Source organism: Amborella trichopoda, chromosome 6, assembly GCF_054954075.1.
Source record: "Amborella trichopoda isolate Santa Cruz 75 chromosome 6, AtrichopodaSantaCruz75HAP2 v2.0, whole genome shotgun sequence".
NCBI classification, from domain to species: domain Eukaryota; kingdom Viridiplantae; phylum Streptophyta; class Magnoliopsida; order Amborellales; family Amborellaceae; genus Amborella; species Amborella trichopoda.
The window spans coordinates 2,659,915-2,680,024 of NC_142341.1; the positions used below are offsets into that span (position 1 = coordinate 2,659,915).

The 20,110-nt window shown below is 36.3% G+C and overlaps 1 protein-coding gene across 3 annotated transcripts; it reads left to right on the plus strand.

Moving 5' to 3' along the window:
- The first annotated feature begins 6,933 nt into the window (after window positions 1–6,933).
- Window positions 6,934–20,024, plus strand: NEF1 (no exine formation 1). Of its 3 annotated transcripts, none has more exons than XR_002280973.2 (6): window positions 6,934–8,354; window positions 11,515–12,086; window positions 12,579–12,798; window positions 16,647–18,015; window positions 19,140–19,470; window positions 19,694–20,024. XR_002280973.2 is itself a non-coding variant. In XM_006844581.4 (5 exons), the coding sequence occupies exons 1-4, from the start codon at window positions 7,188–7,190 to the stop codon at window positions 17,973–17,975; spliced, it is 3,288 nt and encodes a 1,095-aa protein (XP_006844644.1). In that variant the 5' UTR covers window positions 6,934–7,187; the 3' UTR covers window positions 17,976–18,015; window positions 19,694–20,024. The 3 variants fall into 3 exon arrangements, 1 of the variants encoding a protein (XP_006844644.1); XR_002280974.2 differs by having other exon boundaries at window positions 19,198–19,470; XM_006844581.4 differs by lacking the exon at window positions 19,140–19,470.
- Window positions 20,025–20,110: the final 86 nt, after the last annotated feature.

Consider the following 20,110-nt stretch of genomic DNA (forward strand, 5'->3'; position numbering starts at 1 on the left):
AAATAAATAGTGATTTCGCCTACCCTTATCACCATCCAAATTTCATCGCGCAGTCACGATTGTCTGGTAGTATTTTATTTATTTATTTATTTATTCTACAAATCGAAATGGCTTGAAATTTCAAGAATATCTACATCTTACTAAGGCGCATCTAATAAAAATATAAAAAAATTTATCCGTGAAAAATAAATTGATCAAAATACCCCTAAAACTTTTGAGGGTATTTTGGTCAATTTTTTTCAAGTGAAATATTTGTTTTTATATTTTTCAAAGATTCCCCTATTTTTGATGAATACGCGCTCCAAATTTTAGGTCATTCCAATTTTTAGAAAAAAAAATGAAAAGTGAAACGCTACCGGACAATGGAAACACTACCAAAAAATAAATAAAAATACTTAGATTAAGTGTGTAATATCTTATTACAATATTTATCTTACAAAAAAAAATTGAAACAACTTTTTATAAATTAATATTTGAATATTATAGTCCTGTACATGAAAATATCTTTAGGATATTTTTGTCATGTAACATCTTCTTCCAACAATTAACATATTCATTCCAAACCTTACATGAAAAACTTTCTAGTTTCGTTTGTACAAAAATCGCTCACATTAGGAATGAAAGTTTATGCACTTTTTTTGTAAATAACAAAAATAGCTTGATGCTATTAAATTGAATAAAAACGCTAACTAATTAAGACAAGGAATAGAAATGACCTCTTCCATATAGTTAGATAAAGCATAATTCATACGATACTTTTTCGATTCTGTTAAATGAGGCATACTTCACAAAAAATATATCTCATGATATGCAACAAAACGAAAAATCAATGCACAACCGTCCTTATATGTTCTTATATGTATCTACCATATCCATATCAGTGTATTGTGCATTGATTTTATCAAAAAATATGAACAGTAGAACAAATAATTTGATCAAAAAATAATTTTACTAAGAAAAATAGAAAAACACTTCCCATATTTATCATAAAACATAATTTTATTAAAAAACCATAATTTTATCAAAAAATAATTTTACTAAGCAAAATGGAAAATCACTTCCCATATTCATCGTAAAACATAATTTTATTAAAAAACCATAATTTTATAAAAAATAATAATTTTGTTAAGCAAAATAAAAAAATAGTTCCCATATTCATCAAAAAACATAAGTTTTTATTAAAAAACATAATTTTATTTAAAAGATAATTTTATTAAGCAATATAGAAAAAAAACTTCCCATATTGACAAAAAAAACATAATTTTACTAAGCAAAATGAATTTTTTTTTTAGAAAAATCAATTTCTCAAAATGTGAACGATGATTTTGAAATTAAGATCACCTTTGTAAAACTCTCTCTCTCTAGAATCGGGCTAGATCAAGATCGGGATTTTTTAAAAATCGGCTGAGTTTTTAAAGACTCTTTCCATAACATTCCAAAAACCTTGATAGAAAATTAAAAAATAAAAATAAAAATAAAAATAGAAGGAAATAGAGAAGAACGAAGCACATACAAGACGATGGTGTACTGTTTCATTGAACAGAAGGCAACCAAAAATTTTACATGCACTTAAAAAAATAAAATGTCTCATTTTCATCATTCCAAATATAACTATATTATGCACTTAAAAAAACATAATTTAAAAAAATCGAGTGACCTTATCATGCACTTATCAAAAAGAAGAATCAATTTCATCAAAAAAATAATTTTATCAAAAAGAATACTTTTATTAAGCAAAGTAGAAAAACACTTCACATATTCATAAAAAAACGTAATTTTATTAAAAAATCATAATTCTATTAAAAATAATTTTATTAAGAAAAATAAAAAAATGCTTCCCATATTCATCAAAAAACGTAATTTTATTAAAAAATCATAATTCTATTAAAAATAATTTTATTAAGCAAAATAGAAAGACACTTTACATATTTATCAAAAAACATAAGTTTATTAAAAATCACAAATCTATTAAAAATAATTTTATTAAGAAAAATAGAAAAACACTTCCCATATTCATAAAAAAACGTAATTTTATTAAACACAATATTCTTTTCAAAAAAATCGATTTTTCAAAAACCGCAAAAATCAAGCAACATTTCGAGGAAGAAACGACCCCCAATGTTTGGATAATCGAACAAATAAACATACATGCATTGTAAAGGCTTCAATCATCTTTCAAACGTACCAAATCTCATCAAAAAATATTCGGTAATTTTAATTTAATTGAAAAGCAGATGGAAATTTCAGATCAATGAAAAAAAGGCGAAAATTTCAGATCTATGAAATTTTCATGATATGGTGCAACGAAAAAATTCATATAAAAACATTTAGTCAATCATAAATAGACATACCTATTTTATTTGAGAGAGCAAGCATTGATTATAAAAATCCACAACTCAATTTAATAAAAAACGACCAATAAATAGATAAAAAATCTGTGCTTTTTGATCAAATACAGGTTCTTTGAGCAGCAGCATTTCGGGCCAAAATCAACCCATAATATTTGTTTTTCTGAACAAATTGAAACATAAATCTCATGAATAATTCAATTATCTATCAAAACTACCAAAATTCTTAAAGAACCATTAGGTATTGAAGAAATTATTGAAAGAATGGAATAAGTTTTCAAAAACCTAAAAAATCTACCATTTCGATCCAAGAAACTCTTTTGTTTTTCGATGTTTCAATCCATATTTCTTGTTTTATAGATTATAGATAGTGATTTACAACAATAAATCACAAAGAAAAAGACAAAAAAGGTACGAAAACGAACAAAAAAAAGTGAAATTTTGAATTCAAGAATGCATGCTGCAAATAACGGCATCGATTTCGAAATAACAGTCGTAACGGCTACATTACCGTTATTTCATAAAAAACATCTATTATATCGTATAACCGGTCCGGTTAGCATAAAACTGACCAGTTTCTCTTAAAAATTGCCGGTTCGACCTCGAACCAGCCGGTTTTGGGCCGAAAAATTTTTGGGAGTATACCCTAGGCTACTAGTACCCCTAAACCGGCCATAACCAGAGTCGGAACCATGGCAGTTCCGATCAAACTGGTTGGTCCCGGTTCAAAGCAGTTGGTTTTACGAACAATGATATATATATATATAGAGAGAGAGAGAGGGAGAAAGAGAGAGAGATAGAGAGAGAGAGAGAGAAAGAGAGAGAGAGAGTGTGTGTGTATTTGGAGAGGGAGAAGATCGTAAGAGAGATGGCATTGAGAGAAGTGACAAGAAGTGAAAGAAAGACCTATGTGATCTTTTACAGGTGAATCATATAAATTTTTTTTTTTTTTTCCACCCCTTTTGTTTAAGCAAAACCCAACAAAAAGGTTTGGGAAGTGGGTCGAAAAAAAAAAAAGGGTTAAAATGTGATAGGGTTTTTTTTTTTGTTTTTTTGTTTTTTTGTTTTTTCTTTTGTGAAAATGGTTTGGTAGGTTGCAGCCCTATCAAAATAAGTAAAGGCTCACCTCATAACTCATTAAAAATTGCAATTCAAGAGTTGGAAAACTTTTACATCGATCATCTTGGCTTGAACATTATGGTTGTGAAAAAAAAAAGATTTCAAGCTCTAAAAATAACGTATATTGTCATAAATTATCTAGACTGTCCATTTCAACCTAAAAATAAGTGTTCAAAGATCCACAATATCTGTACCCTTTTTTGAGTTTCAAAATTTATAGTTAGTATTGAAAATTGATTTTAAAGCCATCATAGAGATTTTTATTATCGAAAGTGCTTTCTGAACAAGAATTTGAAGTGAGGTTTTATTTTGTTTTGCCGATGAGATTGTTTGGGACAGTGAAAAGGATAAACTTTTTTCAATAAGGTAGGCTTCTCTTTAATGATAGGGTCAGATGGGAGAACTACACCATTGGTTTTATTTGGAAATGGCCTATTCCAATGAAAATTCAAGCATTCTTTTGGGTAGCAAAGCAAGATAAATGTCTTACAATTGATAACCTTTGCAAACGGGGAAGAGTTCAACCAAATATATGTTTTACGTGCAAGAATGATGAAGAATTGGGTAATCACCTTTTTTTTGTCTTTGCATTGCCGGTTCGCAGGAAGTATTTAGCAATGGGCATTGAGAAAGTTGGGACTCGTTATTATGATACTTGCAAACTTCGTTGGCATTGTGAATCACCTTAGTCCTGTTGGTCTACCAAGGAAAGGAATTATACTTTGAAAAATTCAAGAGATCTTTTGATGGGTTTTTTTTTAGACTTGGAAGGCGTCAAAGATCGGATCTTACAAACTTAGTGGGGATGGTTCTCCTCGACTTCATCTCGAGTGGACATCCATATTAATTTAAAGCTGCCTTTTAAGGCTTCTTCATGTTTAATTTTGATGGGAGCTCTTTAGAAAATTCAAGTTCTGATGGGATTGGTGGCTTGCTTTAAAACAATGAAGGGGCTGTCTTCTCTTCCTATGCGGAAACTTGTACCAACACCTCGGCTAATCAAGCTGAAATTTTCTCTCTCCTGCATGGTATAAAGCTCAATATTTCTAGAGGATTTTTGGAAGATATTATTATTGAAGGGGATTCCTTTAACGTTATTAAATGGGGTAAGAAGGAACAAAGAATTTGATGGTCTCTTCATGTATTTTGACTGAAAATTTCTGAACTCTATGCTATATCGGGGCTTCTGTTTTCATTTTTTAACATATATCATGAAGCCAATGAAGTCGCTGATAATCTTGCAAATTCGGTGTTTCTTTAGCCTCTTGATCACCTCTTGTTCTTGAATTTTGTGCTTGTGCTTCGTGAGCACTCATTCAATAAAAGTCAGTAATATTGTAAAAAAAAAAAAAAAAGGCTGAGCCTTATAGAAAGTTCATCCTTTACTGTAAGGCTAAAAGGGTTTAAATTAAAAAGTTGGAGTAGTACGATGGCATGGAGTGAGAGGTTCTTAAAAAGTTTAATGCCAGAATGATATTTACAAGGTTGAAGGGCATACTACGAAATAAATGTGATTTTTGGGGGTGAAGATGAAATTTTCTCTTTTTCTTTATGATTTTAGAAATATTTATTAATCCATAATAATTGCAGAGTACAACAAGCTTTTAAGGAACATCATCAAACACCATTAACTGTGAGTGAGTGATCCCAACTTGGCGATATTGTCTTCAACTTTGTTTGCTTCTCCATATACATGCTTGTAAGAAATCTCCTTCAAATTTTCGAAGTCAAATAAATCTCAAACTTCATAAAAAAAAAAAGAAAGAAAAAAAAAAGAAAAAAAAAAAAAAAGAAACTCTCAAACTTCATGGACTTATCTATTCCTTATTATACCCATAAATGATGTTCAAAGAGTCACTTTACTCCAATGGAACATCATAAAAAGCCTTAGAATGTTTTTTTAAGGATGCAAGCCCTACGTTTTATGAGAAAAAATAAAGCCTCTAACCTTGAAATCTTGTCTGAAAAGCACTTTGATCTTGTAGATGGGTCTAACATCTATTTTCGCTACAAGTTATGAAATTTGTAGCTAAAAGAATGGCACAGCTCTTGTAGATCTACAAACACTTTAAAATAAACGGTCTAGATAATGCGTTATAATATATTTTATTTTTAAGGTTTGAAATCTTAATTTTTTATTTTTTTTACAACCATAATGATCAAGATCGAGATGATTAATTGGAAGGTTTTCCAACACTGAAATCATATTTTTCGGTGAGTTTTGAAATGAAGCTTTTACTTCCTTTTTTTTTTCACAAAGCTATAACCTTGTTTTAACCTTCTCTTTTAAATTGAAATTTGAATTAAAAACCTGCTAACTTTAATATTAAAAGTTGAAAAATGGTTCGATAAGGCTGCAGCCCTATCAAAATAAGTAAATCCTCACTTCATAACCCATTGAAAGTTGTAATTCAAGCTTTGGCACACTTTTACATCAATCATCTCAACTTGAACATTATGGTTGTGAAGAAAAATTAGGATTTCAAGCTCTAGAAATAAGTGTATATTGTACCACAAATTTTCCCTAAAAATAAATGTTTGTAGATCCACAAGATCTGTATAATTTTAGAGTTTTAAATTTTATTATTGGTCATGGAAATTGATTTTAGAGCTATTATTGAAAGTATTTTCCGGATGAAGATATGATATGAGGCTTTATTTTGTTTGCAATAAAAACTGGGAAAGATTTATATAGAGTCGAGGCTTTAAACAATCAAATTAGAGCATAAAAAATTTCATTAGAAAAAGTTGTTTCGATGCCCAAATATCGTCAAATTGATCATCTCGACGTCAAGATGCATGGACATCGGAAAAAATGGATTTCAAGTTTTGGAAATAGCGTATTTGGTAACATATTTTTGGACCATCAATTTTAAAGATTTTCATAGATCCATCCATCTACACTATTTTTGAAGCTTTATACTTTATAAATAAGGATACAGTTGGCATACGTAGAGGTAAGGTGCACCTTCAAATTTTATTATGGCATATAATTTTGATGTAAAATATTCTTAAGATTATCTCAAAATCTATTTTTATATCTAATTATAAAATTTTAAATTTTAAAAATAGTTAAAATCAAGTAGATCTATAAACTTATGAAAATATTGAAAATAGACCATGCAGATAATATGATGTAAAATATACTATTTATGAGAGACTTAAATTTTTTTTATTTTTCATAATCATACGTCTCGATATCGAGATGATGAATCAAAAGATTTGTAATCATTAAAACTATCTAGAGGTAAGGTTACAATCTTATATAAACTTTTTTCTATAAATAAAGATGAACAAAGATTTCCGACACTATTTGAAGGTATACAAACCGCACCTACAAATATTTTCAATAAAATTCCCAACATTTTCTCTCTTCTCTTTTCCGTACTTCCTCAGTTTTTCTCTCTCCATCCTAAACAGTGACATGGCCCCACTTTCTTAAAACAGTCACCATTTCCAACACCTCACACACTCTCTCTCTCTCTAAAATTCCTCTCACGAGTCACTCCAAAATAATGACATTGTATCCGATAATCCTTCTTCTCCCTCTCTCTCACTACTATCTTTCTCTCTCTACCCCCAAGTCGTAGCTCCTGCTGCAGCAGCAAGAGTTTGGACTGCTGCGAAACCTCCTTATACCCACTTTCTCTCACCACCATGCCCAAAACCCAAGACCTCGAACCCTAGCCCTCGCACCACCGAACCAGGGCTCGGACCGAAATGATGATGATGGGCGAGCCGTCCTCGCGTCCGCGTGCGCCGCCGATGCGCCAGACCTTCAGCCCGCGCCTCAGCAATGGCGACGGTCATGAGACCAAAGCGCCTCGCTCCATTACCCAGTACACCCCTTTCTCTCGCAACACTCGCATCTCTCTCGCTCTAGCACCCTGCGCCCTCTTCCTCCTTGACCTGGGTGGAATCCCTGTTATGCTCTCTCTCTCTCTAGGCCTACTGCTCTCTTATGCCCTCGACTCTTTCTCTCTCAAGACAGCGGCCTTCTTCTCGCTCTGGGTCTCTCTCTTTGTTTCTCTCTTCTCCCTACTCTTCTCTCCCACCTTCCTAAATCTCCCTTTCTCTCTCATCGTGCTCGCGTTTGCTCTATGTGCAATCACTGTCTTCATTCTTGGTGTCTGGGCCTCGCTACAATTTAGGTTTCTCCAGCTTGAGCACCCCTCTGTTGTTCTTTCTCTGGAAACCCTAATTTTTGCATGCACGCCGGTCGTGGCCTCATCGATCTGGACATGGGCGTCTGTCTCTGCCCTAGGAATGCACCACGCCCCTTTTTTCCTCTCTGCTTTTCTGTGCATCTTTTATTGGGCTTTCTCTCTCCCTCGGCGATCATCATTCAAGAAATCGCCATCTCTCGAGAGGTTTCATGGAGGTCAGATCCCAGACGAAACCCTAATTCTTGGCCCTCTCGAATCATCGATCCATACCCTAACCCTACTTTTCTTCCCCCTCCTCTTCTACCTTGCCTCTCACCATCGAGTCGCCTTCTCCTCTGTGAATTCAATATGTGATATGCTTCTACTGTTCTTTATCCCCTTTCTTTTCCAGCTTTATGCCTCCATGTATGGGGCTCTGTGGTGGATCACGAAGGACTCAATCCAGTTGCACGGAATTAGGGTTTGGAATGGGGCGGTGGCTCTTGTTGTGGTCACAGTTTGTTTGGAAATTAGGGTTGTTTTCCACTCGTTTGCAAAATATCTCCATGTTCCGCCACCATTGAGCTATCTTCTGGTTACATTGGTTATGCTTGGCAGTTCAGGAGGAGCAGGGGTGTACATGGTTGGAATGATCAGTGATAGTTTTAGTTCACTTGCTTTCTCTGCTCTCTCTGTTATGGTCAGTGGAGCTGGCGCAGTGGTTGTTGGGGTCCCCCTACTGGTATGTAGAAATGAAAGCTTTTTGTTGGTTTATAGAAGGAAGCGTCAAGATAATTTATGGCTTTACCTTGGTTCTTTAAACTATGGAATCTATGGGTTTATCAAGAAAATAAAGTAGAGATTTTTTGTGGGATTACAGTGTTTTATGTGTTTGATACTGTATAAAATGTTGATAATCTTGTAGAGTTTCAAAACAAGATCGATAATCTTCTGTCTGATTTTGACTGGAGTATGTGAGAATGGATGATTGACTGTTTCTAAAGTTTTTGTGAATGTGTCTTGGGTTTTGCTAGCTGTTTGAGGTCATTACTGAACTGGTCACGGGCATGGAGTTTTTTGATAGTTATGTTGCTGCCTGATGTTTTGTGTGGATTCAGTGAGGATAGTGTTTTGAGCTTTTCCGACGGTTGAAACTGTGAATATTGTGTAGTTCTTAGTGATGAATGATGTCATTCTTGGGAAATTCTTATTCTTGTGAAATTGTGAAGAATTTGTAACTTTAGACGATGGGGAGGCTAATTCTTGGCGAATTAGTGTCCTTGTGAAAATGTGAACAATTGTTAGTCTTATGAAATGCAGAAGGCTACTGTTGCGAAATTCTAATTCTTGTGAAACTGTGGAAATTTGGTGGTATTAACGAAAATTGTTTCATGCGGGCTGCACTGCATTTCTACATATGCGGTCCAGAAGTATAAAGCATCCGTCTCGAAGATGGATCTTCTTAAAGATGGATGCAAATATGTGGTCCATCTAAAAACAATTGAAACTAACTGTCCAAATGTTTTCTTAATAGAATTATTATTTCTAGTTTTTAAAATATATTTATTTTTTCATATTCACGATCTTCATATTAGAGATTACATATCCTTAAAAATTAATTCCAAAAAATCTATCTCAAAAATAGATTTATTAAGGGGCACGCATTTCTACATGTGCGGACTTGGCCTGCATGCTAACCGCGTCCTTTAAGTAACGCAAAAAAAAAAAAAAATGTTGACTTTCCTCACTGCCCTGCACCCTCCTCCTCTAGTTTTCTGGCATCCATCTAGAGTTTTCCATGAAAAGTTGTCTTGCATCCATGTAGAGTTTTCTTTCCTAAATGTCACTGAAACCTTATCCTTGTGTGTGTACCTTATAAGTCCATCTCCGTAGGGATCTTCTTTTCCAGCAGCCTTCCTAATTAGGTGCTTTAAGCCTACATCTCTTGGGCATTTCACTTCCTAGGCCTGAATCGTAATCTGCATGGTTTTTGTCAATGTTGGTCGATACATTGCATATAGGCTATTTAAATAACATATACAAGTATCTATTCTGTGAAACAGAATATTTTTTTTTTAATATCACCTTATTTGAATTTGGATAGGTTTTGGCAAGAATGGGGTCTCTATGACATGTTTTGGGGTTGAGGTCAAGGTGGTAGCACCACCTGTGACTTAGCTACTGGTCCCGATTTCCATTCCTACCAATGCTAACCCCTTTCAAAAACTACTAACGGTTTCAAAAAATTGCTAACCAGCTACTAACAGTTAGCCTTCAAAAAAGGAAAAAAGGGAGGTTAAAAGAAGTGTCTATGTTTCTTAACTGTTAGACAGAAGTGTTGCATCCTTGCTGTGCTGCTACGTGCCAAAGACAGTGGATACACGTATCTATGTTACATAGCTGTGAGGTCCTTTGGACCATTGAAAGTTAGTGATGTATTTGGGGGATATACTGGAGATTGGTAGTCCCAAGTGTGTTCACGTTCGTATAGTAGGAGGATAAAGCCAGTGATACATTGGCTGTGAGTAAGGTCTGTAGAGCTGGTTTGAGCATGTTGGAGTCCTTCCCTACATTGTATTGTTTCTCATGCATAGAGTTCCTTGCAAAATTTCAATCCTTGTAACATATGTTTTGGTAATGCAAAGAAGTGATTGGAAAAGGAAAACTTTGAACAGTTTGAATAGTCTCCTTGCTGATGATAATGGTTTGCTACAGATTTGGAGATTCCCAAATGAAATGCAACCATTTGGAACTGCTTGAGCACTACTCTCTCTTTCTTTAAATCTAGAAAAGAATTCTCATTATTTGATAAGGTAGTGAATGGTCCCGTCGACTGCGCCACACTGCCAATGTGCACGAGGGGATATCTTAGCATTCCTTTTCCATAGTAGGACAATAGAATATACTATGCATTTCTAGTTCTCTGGACATCTGATATGAGCAATCTAGCCCAATGAAATCAATGTTGTCTTCATTATTTGCTGAATAATATAACTTTTTGTCGTCTTTAGTTAAATTAGAAGAATTATTTTCTGCTGAATCTTTGGATAACTTTGGTTGTCTTGACCCAGACTTGGCTTCCTTTCCAGCCGCGTCCATTGGATTTTTTTGCCTTCTGTGTTTGGGATTGCCTATCATTCTCTCTAGGATCACTTTCTTGAGTTTTGACAATTTTGGTTCTCTATCTCTTGCTGACTCATTTATCTTGTGGCACCACACTAATCAATAGGTTTCTGCTAGTAAACATGAAATATTGATATTCATCAAATAATTTTATCGAAATTAGTGTATGATGATAACACTCTGCAAGTTTGTGGAGGAGAGATCTAGGGTTTGAACCTACCTCTTGCAAACTAAGCTGACCTGCTGAAAAGCATAAAACATCATGACACTCACCTGGCAACCTATTTGATCATTTCTGTTTCTGAAAGATAATTTAGCGTACTTATGATCATTACAAAACATGGTTCTTGCTTCACTCATTATTTTATTAACCCCAAAAAGTCCATTTTTTAAATCTCATCTAAATTATCAACTTGTCTTTACTAGCAGCTGTCACTGACATTCAGCACATTTTGGTATGACCTCTGGGTACCTTAACTGTCCTGAAAGGGGAAAGATTTTTTTTCCTGTGATATCCTCTTTCATAGTACAATAAAGAATCAATTTTTAGTTTGAGTGGTCTATATACATATTTTTTGTGGATTATGTGAATTCTTCTTTTCTTGATTTTGTGATATATTGTGCTTGAGATTGCTTAGTAACACACCCAAGAGATTTCTTTTTTGAGGTTTCATTGTGTACTTTCTAAATCTTTAGAAGATACTTTTGCTGTTAATTAAATTCTAAAGATTTCTTGGAATATATGCTGATTTTTAATATAATTGTCATTAATCTTGCAGTTGCTCCCAGTTCCCGTAATCTCAGGTTTCTACCTTGCACGTTTCCTCACAAAGAAGAGCTTGCCATCATATTTTATCTTTGTCGGTTTAGCAAGCTTGACAGTTACATGGTTTGTTGTGCATAACTATTGGAGCCTTAATATTTGGGTAGCTGGTATGGCGCTGAAATCCTTCTGTAAGCTTATAGTTGCAAGTGTTGTGCTGGCTTTGGCTGTTCCCGGTTTTGCCCTTCTCCCCCCAAAATACCGTTTCTCTACTGAACTTGGACTTATCAGCCACGCATTGGTGTTATGCTTCATTGAGAAGCGATTTTTTAGCTATTCCAACATCTCTTATTTTGGGTTTGATGATGACGTTATGTACCCTAGTTACATGGTGATCACGACGACATTTTTGGGTTTGGGTCTGGTGAGAAGATTGTTTCTAGATAATCGAATTGGACCAAAAGCAGTGTGGGTTTTAACGTGTTTGTATCTTTCGAAGCTATCTATGCTTTTTATTACATCAAGGTCTGTTCTGTGGATTTCAGCTATCCTTTTGCTGGCAATATCTCCTCCAGTGCTTCTATACAAGTAAGAATTCAACTATTTATAAATTCTAGGATCAAATCCAAGACTATGTGAGCAGTGGATTTATTTGGCTGATCGCTGTTCAATGTAATGGTGGAATGTGATGGAGAGAGTGGAAGCCACCATTCCTGTCATGTCTTGTCCTGGTGGTCCCATTCTGTGTCCATTACTGTGCATGATTTTATTGGACATTGATGTCATAAATGGATGATCCTAAGAAGTGTTGTTTTCTATTGACCAATTGGAATATAGTATACTTCTCTTTAGTTGTTACTTGGCTTTTTGATACATTCAGCATTCAGTTAATCTGTGCATACAGTTTCCAGTAGTTAATGGCCTCTATAATAATGCGTAAGACTATATAGAATATACCATTTGTTGGGATATTATATTTTGTATGCAAATTAATTATTGTACAAACTAGATTTGAAAGTCCATTGTTATTATAGAAGTGCTTATGAAATATTGGCATGCATCTTGCTTTGTGTCTCACAGGGACAAGTCAAGATCAACTTCTAAAATGAAGCCATGGCAAGGTTTCGTGCATGGAGGAGTTGTGGCTATATCCGCTTGGCTTTGTCGAGAAACAATTTTTGAAGCTCTCCAGTGGTGGATGGGAAGACCTCCCTCTGATGGTCTACTCTTGGGATTTTATATTCTTCTAACTGGCTTGGCTTGCATACCAATAGTTGCATTGCACTTTTCTCATGTACAGGTATTATTTTATTTGTTGCTTGTTTTATTTGCACTGTTTTCTAGTGACAATTTGGTTCCCTCTTCTTCCTGTGACATTGTTCTTCCTATTTACCGTCAACTATCTTATAATGATTTTGCACTTTACATTTTTGTGCAAAATATATTTTTACATTTTGTAACTGTATGATTTGTGTGTGTGATGTCTTTTCTGTACTTTTGTTGTTTTTGTTAGCCGTAGCTCAATAAAGTTGATCTTGCTTGGCCCTTTTAAGATTATGCTTCAAAAGCATATTGGTCTCGCTGTGAATACAGACTACAGAACCTTGTTTTATTTTTACATGACTTAACAATATTGCATCCTAAATGAAAGTGGACTCTATTGACTATGGATAATACATGAACTGCAGAATATTACCAAATTGCAGCCACCAGTCCTGAATCCCCTCTTTAGGTCAGCATGTTGTGAAGCCCCATGGTTTGCTAACCACTAGATCTGCAAATTAATTTGGGTAAAACAGCCTCCCCATTGATAGGATTGATTTGGGGAAATATCAGTCTCAAAATTTGATACTTTCCCATTAACTTGCGGGGAGAACATCACGAAATAGTACATACCTATCACACCAGTCACTCGCCAATGAGCCCCTTCAACAACCCCTTGAGATTAATTGAATTCAAGCATTAGTATACTGATGTAATTCACCTTCAACATCCCCCAGAATATGGTCCTCTAATCATTTGAGGATGCAACCTTTAATACGGCGATAAGGGCCCAGGGATGAAGTTCACCCAGAATATGGTCTAATCATTTGAGGATGCAACCTTTAATATGGCCATAAGGGCCCAGGGATGAATTTCACAGGAGAGGATCCATGTTCCATTAACTCGAATAAATGAGCACCAAATGACTTCAGGATGAAATTCCAAATTGTATAGCAGATGAGGAAAAAGTGGCTGATTACCTGTATTATATAAGCAAAATAATGAAAAACCAGGATATCAAGAATTCCTTGACGGAAGATGATCTATGATTTGGACCATATTCAGACTCAGGCGCACTAACCATTCATTGGCAAGACCCTTGATGGAGCTGGGACACTCTAAACCCAACAAACAGATAAAGAAAGGTGTCCTGCTGATGAGACGGCTGGACAGAAGGACCCGGAAGGATGCCTAGCTATGATACATGTGTCCTTCTATCAATAACTATCCTTGGATACAAGGACCTTATATCAATCCTTTAAGTGATTGAACCCCGATAATTCCAAATTCAAGTCCCTCTCGAATTGTGTATACCAAACACCTGTCTTCCTTTTGAACAATCCAAGATTAGCTGTGTTTGAATCTGAGGTTAGCCTCAAGAGACACAGAGGGCGAATGCTATTTGCATGGCAAAACATCAAAACAAAACAGAACCTTATCTCGTAACCTAGTACCCTTATTGAACTATTTATTTCGCAATGCGACTAATCATCCTCCTCAGGTACTCTGTTGAACCAGTACTTCATAAATGCCAAACTCATGCCTTGAACCTGTACTTGTCATTAATAACCATTCCAGTGGCTTTTGCTCCCCTCTCCATTAGGGCTGGCAACGGTTCGGGGTCCAGCTCAACCCATACCCGGACCCGAAATACAACATGTACACCCGGACCCGACGGGTCCAAAATCAGCATACCCGTACCTGGACCCGAAATAACACTTTGGACCCTGGACCCAGACCCTTACCTGGCCAGAATAGATCAAAGTCAAGAAAAAATGGGCAAAAAGGTGGATTGGGGTAAAAAAAGTGAAAAATCCAAACATTGTGACTTAAAATGTATTGGATTCTTGGATTAGATCAGAAAAAATTTCACAACGGCCTAATAGAATATTGAAGTGAAAAATGGCCATCTTTCCACACAAAATGGTTGAAAATCGAGAGAGAAATTCTAAGAATGGTGGATCAACCAACATAAAAAATATGAAAACTTAGATTTGGATTTGGATAATTCATTCAAAATCCTTCCATGTAGATAAACGGATAACAAAATGCCTATGATAATGCTATATATTATTGAAAAACGTGAGAAGAATTAAAAAAAAGGTGGATCAGGCATGAATAAAGGGAAAAACTAGCCAAAATTTATCCTCCTGATTTTTTTGATTTGGAGTTTTGATCAACAAGCCATTTATTATTTATACAAACCTGATAGAGGGTTAAAAAATGAAAGAAACCCCCTTAATGTTAGCAAAAATTGTTGAAAAGTGGGTGAGAAATGTTAAAAATTTGATGGGGGTGTTCAATGTTAAAATCTTACGTTCTTCCTTCTTTGATTCAACGATAGCGGAGAGACTGAGAGAGTGGTGGGCTGGTGGGCTGCTAGGCTGAGAGAGGGAGAGAGCTCAGAGACCTCAGAGAGAATCAGAGATGCGGCGGTTTGCCAGTGGCTGGTTTCCACACTTTGTACAGAGGGAGGGGGAGAGCTCAAAGTCGAATAAAGAGAGGGAGAGACCGAGAGAAAGAGGGAGAGAGAGAGCTCAACTTTGACACTTCATACAGAGAGAGGGAGAGAGCTCAAAGTCGAATAGAGAGAGGGAGAGACCGAGAGAGAGGCAGAGAGCTCAAAGAGTAAGAGGCTGAGACGCAGTTGCAGAGGGCGTAAGTAATGGCGATTTGGGGTTTTAGGCCTTTAGGGTTTGGGTTTGGCTTAGGGTTGGGTTTTACAAATAAAAATGATGGGTTGTTACTTGTTAGGGTTATATTTTAGTTAATAACTTATTTAAAATGCGTCCGGGTCAGGTCCGGGGTGGGTCCACTAGGACCAATGTACCGTGAAACTTTGGGTCCTCTTATACCGGACCTGGACCCTACCCACGGGTCCAAAATTTGGACCAATACCTAGACCCGGGTCGGGTATTCCCGCCGGGTCCCAGGTCAGGTCCGGGTCCATTGCCAGCCCTACTTTCCATACCTCTATTGTTGTTGTCCTAACAGGGCCTTAGTTGTCTTCATTCTTCTGATGCCCCAGCCACTGTGTTCTTAAGCCAGCGATCAGCACAGGAAGTACCAGCAATAGAGATGTTTCTCTGTTGTTGGTAGAAGTTGATAAGAAGAGCTCCATGGTCTTGGAGAAAGTGCTAGGAGTGGGACATTTCTGTTATCAGGTTAGAGAATTACAGGGAAGAGTTTTAAGCAACTCAGCTAGTTCCATTACTTTTAATGCTCAGAGTACTTCATTATATTGATATTGGATCATTGTTTCTAAACCTTTTATCATTAGATAACGGGTTTGCAGAGTAGGATTCGAATTCTGCTATCCTACCTTCCAGAAAATGATGAAAATTTTGCCCATTTCTTGATTTCCCTAATGCAAAACTTTGAATTCTTATTTCTGGAACTAGTCTCTTGTCAGAGTTCATTACTGGCATTTAATGTAATAGCAAATTTCCATTCAGAATTTTCCTCGTCTTCCACATTTTTGTGCTGTCATGTGCTTGGTCTTATATTTGAAGCTCTTCTTGGCTTTAATTGAAGATTGTTTCCACTGTTCAGTGTATTTAAGAGTGTTCCTATTGGTTCAGAGGAAAATATATGTCAACATTACCATGTTATGGCCTTTCTGAATCCAGTCATTATATGTTTATCAATTATGTTAAATGAAAGGTATAAAATAAACTAAAATAAAATTATACCCAGTCATTAATTCTGGATACTAAAATGATCGAATTGTTGCTTCTCTCTCACAATGTCTCAAAAAGTAAGTTGCACAATTATTAATGCCTGCTTATGCTTTACCGCAATTCCCAAGAGAATGAAAGCGCAACGTACTAGAGCTCCTTGACTGTTCTTCTAACGCTCTCCCTCTCTCTCTCCCCATTTGTGCAGCAAGCCAAGCGAGGGTTATTTGTGTTGGTATCAGTGGGACTCTTGTTCATTCTCATGCAGCCTCCAATCCCTCTGTCCCTGGCTTTCAGATCACAGCTAATCAAGATGGCTCATCAATCAGCTGATGACATCACTATCTATGGGTACATTACATCAAAACCTTCATGGCCGTCATGGTTGCTCATCACCACGGTTGTGCTTACGCTAGCAGCTATGACATCCATCATCCCCGTCAAGTACATTGTTGAATTAAGGGCATTCTATGCTATTGGAGTTGGAACCACATTTGGCATTTATATATGTGCAGAATACTTTCTGCAAGCACCCATCCTGCATGCCATGCTTGTTGCTTCCATCATTTGTGCTTCCATCTTTGTGGTCTTCACCCACTTCCCCTCAGCCTCAAGCACCAGGCTTCTACCTTGGATCTTTGCCCTCCTTGTTACCCTTTTCCCTGTTATGTACCTCTTAGAAGGCCAGCTTAGAGTGAGAAACCCATTAGAAGGTGAATCGGAGCAAGAAGAATATGCCACCCTCTTAGCCATCGGGGCTCGGACGAGACTATTGGGTCTGTTTGCCTCTATATTTATGCTCATTGCTTTGGAGATCAAGTTTGAGTTGGCCTCGTTGATGAGAGAGAAGGCGCTAGAGAAAGGTGGGGTTTTACAAAACCAGGCAACTCGGGTGGGTGGTCTCGCACCCAAGTATCGGATGGTCCAGCAAAGGAGGGTGGTGGGCCCTACTCCATCGTTCTTAACGGTTAAGAAGCTTGCTGCCGAGGGTGCATGGATGCCTTTTATAGGAAATGTTTCTACCCTTCTTTGTTTCACTATATGTTTGGTTCTAAGCATACATTTAACAGGTGGCTCAAACAGGGCCATCTTCCTTATCACCCCCATATTGTTGCTTCTAAACCAAGATTCAGACTTTTTGATTGGTTTTGGGGATAGACAGAGGTATTTTCCTGTGGTTTTGGCTATTTCAGGTTACTTGGTTTTGCTGGCCTTGTATAGGATTTGGGAAGAAGTTTGGCATGGCAATGCAGGGTGGGGCCTTGATATTGGTGGGCCTGGTTGGTTTTTTGCAGTAAAAAATGCTGCCCTTTTGATTCTCACCCTACCAAATCATATACTCTTCAACCGCTTCATGTGGGACTATGCAAAGCAGGCAGACTCGGTGCTTCTTCTCACTCTACCCCTTAATTTACCATCCATTATAATTACGGATATAATCACGGTGAAGGTTTTGGGGCTTTTGGGTGTTATTTATTCTCTGGTCCAGTACTTGGTCTCGAGGCACATAAGGATCGCAGGCATGAAATATATATGAACCGACACACAAGTGGCATTGTGGTTGTTTCTCTCACAAGGTATTGGTCTCTATTTCGTAGGGGTTTTGAGTTCCCTCTTATTACTATTGGAACAAGTATCTTTGTTTTCTCAAGTAAAATCTCAAAAAGAAAAAGATGATGTGTTTGGGAAAAAGGGAAAGTATAATGCGATCCATTTAGAAGAATAAAAGCATGGTTTTACTGTTGGGTAAGCTTTCTATGCTTCCCCTACTGCATAAAAATTTTATACTCACCCCATCCAACCGTCCATTCATAATGGGCGGCTGAGATGGTCCCAATCACAATGTTACATGTCTACCCTATTTTATTTTTAATTTTTTTTGTACAAAATTTGGGCTTCCACTTCTCTCTTAAACTTGCAATTGTAAAAAATATTCTCAATAAAATAAAATGACCAAAATACCTTTAAAAGTTTCAAGAGTTATTTTGGTCATTATATTTTATCAAAAAATACGTTTTAATATTTTTTTTTAGGTGTGCCCCATTGAGAAGTTGGCACCTACCAAATTTCATATTTATAAAATTTGTAGAAAAGAAACTAGAAAGAAAATACTATGAAACATCAGATCTATAGATCAAACGGCTAGTGGCTCACTTGATCTAAATTGGACGGCGGATGGGGGAGAAAAGTATATATTTTCTATGTTGTAGGGGAAGTATATAAACATTTTCATATACCATTATTACCATCCAGTCAATAGGTTGGGTGTTGATGGGGATGGGGAATGAGACATACAGTTGAATTAAGGACCCTCTGGCATAATTGATGGGCCCACTATCATCACCATTAACTTGTTGACAGGATGTTGTGCTATTATGATCAAGAACATCGGACATTGTGCTATTATCATGAGCATACTCATCAAGACAAGACCGACCCTGTGTTCTAACCGGGCATATGGTTGATCGCTAGCTTGGCTAGTCTGGTTCAAGGTAGAAATCGGTTTGGTCAAGAACTTGCCAAAACCACTATTTGATTGGTTTTTGCTGGTCGGACCACCAACCAGTTTTAACCACTTGAACCGGCTAAATGAAGTTTGGATTTTTTTTTAAAACGTTTGATTTTAATCTATCAAATCTATCATTCTTTCCTTTTATTCTAAAATCTGGTTCAATCTAAAATCTTGTCCTTTTATTCCTAGTTGGACCAGTTTTGATTGGACCAAATACCTTATTAGTTTGGTGACCTGTCGATCTTAGCATATGGATCTTTCTATACTTTCCCTCAAAGAGGAAGGAAGAGTATTTCATGCACCTGGTGCACGACATGCTACACCATGGGGGGATCCTATATTTGTTGGAGACTACAGAACCTGATTTTGGACATTCACCAGGGGTTACCTCCCCCAACATCAAGGATGGAGTGGATGCTTCCATGGTGTGGTTGGCATAAATGTGACTTGTAAAGTGTGGAGTATGCGAGGGATATATACACCATGTGCAACACATTCATTTATTTTGAAGATTTGGAGGGTACTGGGAAAATGCTTTTTCTTTTGATTTTGTTGTCAAATTTGTGCTTATATGTTTTCCCTCTGGTTTTCTCAATCCCCCCAAAAAAGACCGAATATCCAAGAATCTCCTTTGAAATGACTGGAAACAAGATTTCTCAAAATAATTTTAAGAAAATTTCAGGCCCATGTTTCTGGATGTCTATGACTGATTCAGAGTTTTTTTTTCTGATGTTTGAGTGCAGAAAAAAGTTAATTTTAATTGAGGCCCAGTTTTGAAGATAGGGTTCTTCCTTAAATGGAGCAAAAAGTATAGTCTGAGGTCTCGGGAGAGATTGTAATTCTAAACACAGGATTAGAGGAAGTAGAGAGGCTGTGCCCATTCAACTTTACCTGGAAATTTCAGGCATGGGCTTTGTGTAAAACAGTTGTTGAAACATTTTGTGAGGTTTTTTTGGTCTTATTTTCGTGGGTTTCTTGGTTGAAAGAAACATAATAAACTGCAAGTGGAGGAGGTTAATAGGTTGGTTCATGAACGCAGGCATAAATCGTTTTGGTTACAGGAGTAAGTTAAAATGATCTCTATATTGATTCTTATGACAAAGGGCTCTGAGGTAGCAGCAGCAGTTGAGAGAGAGAGAGAGAGAGAGAGAGCGATGTGC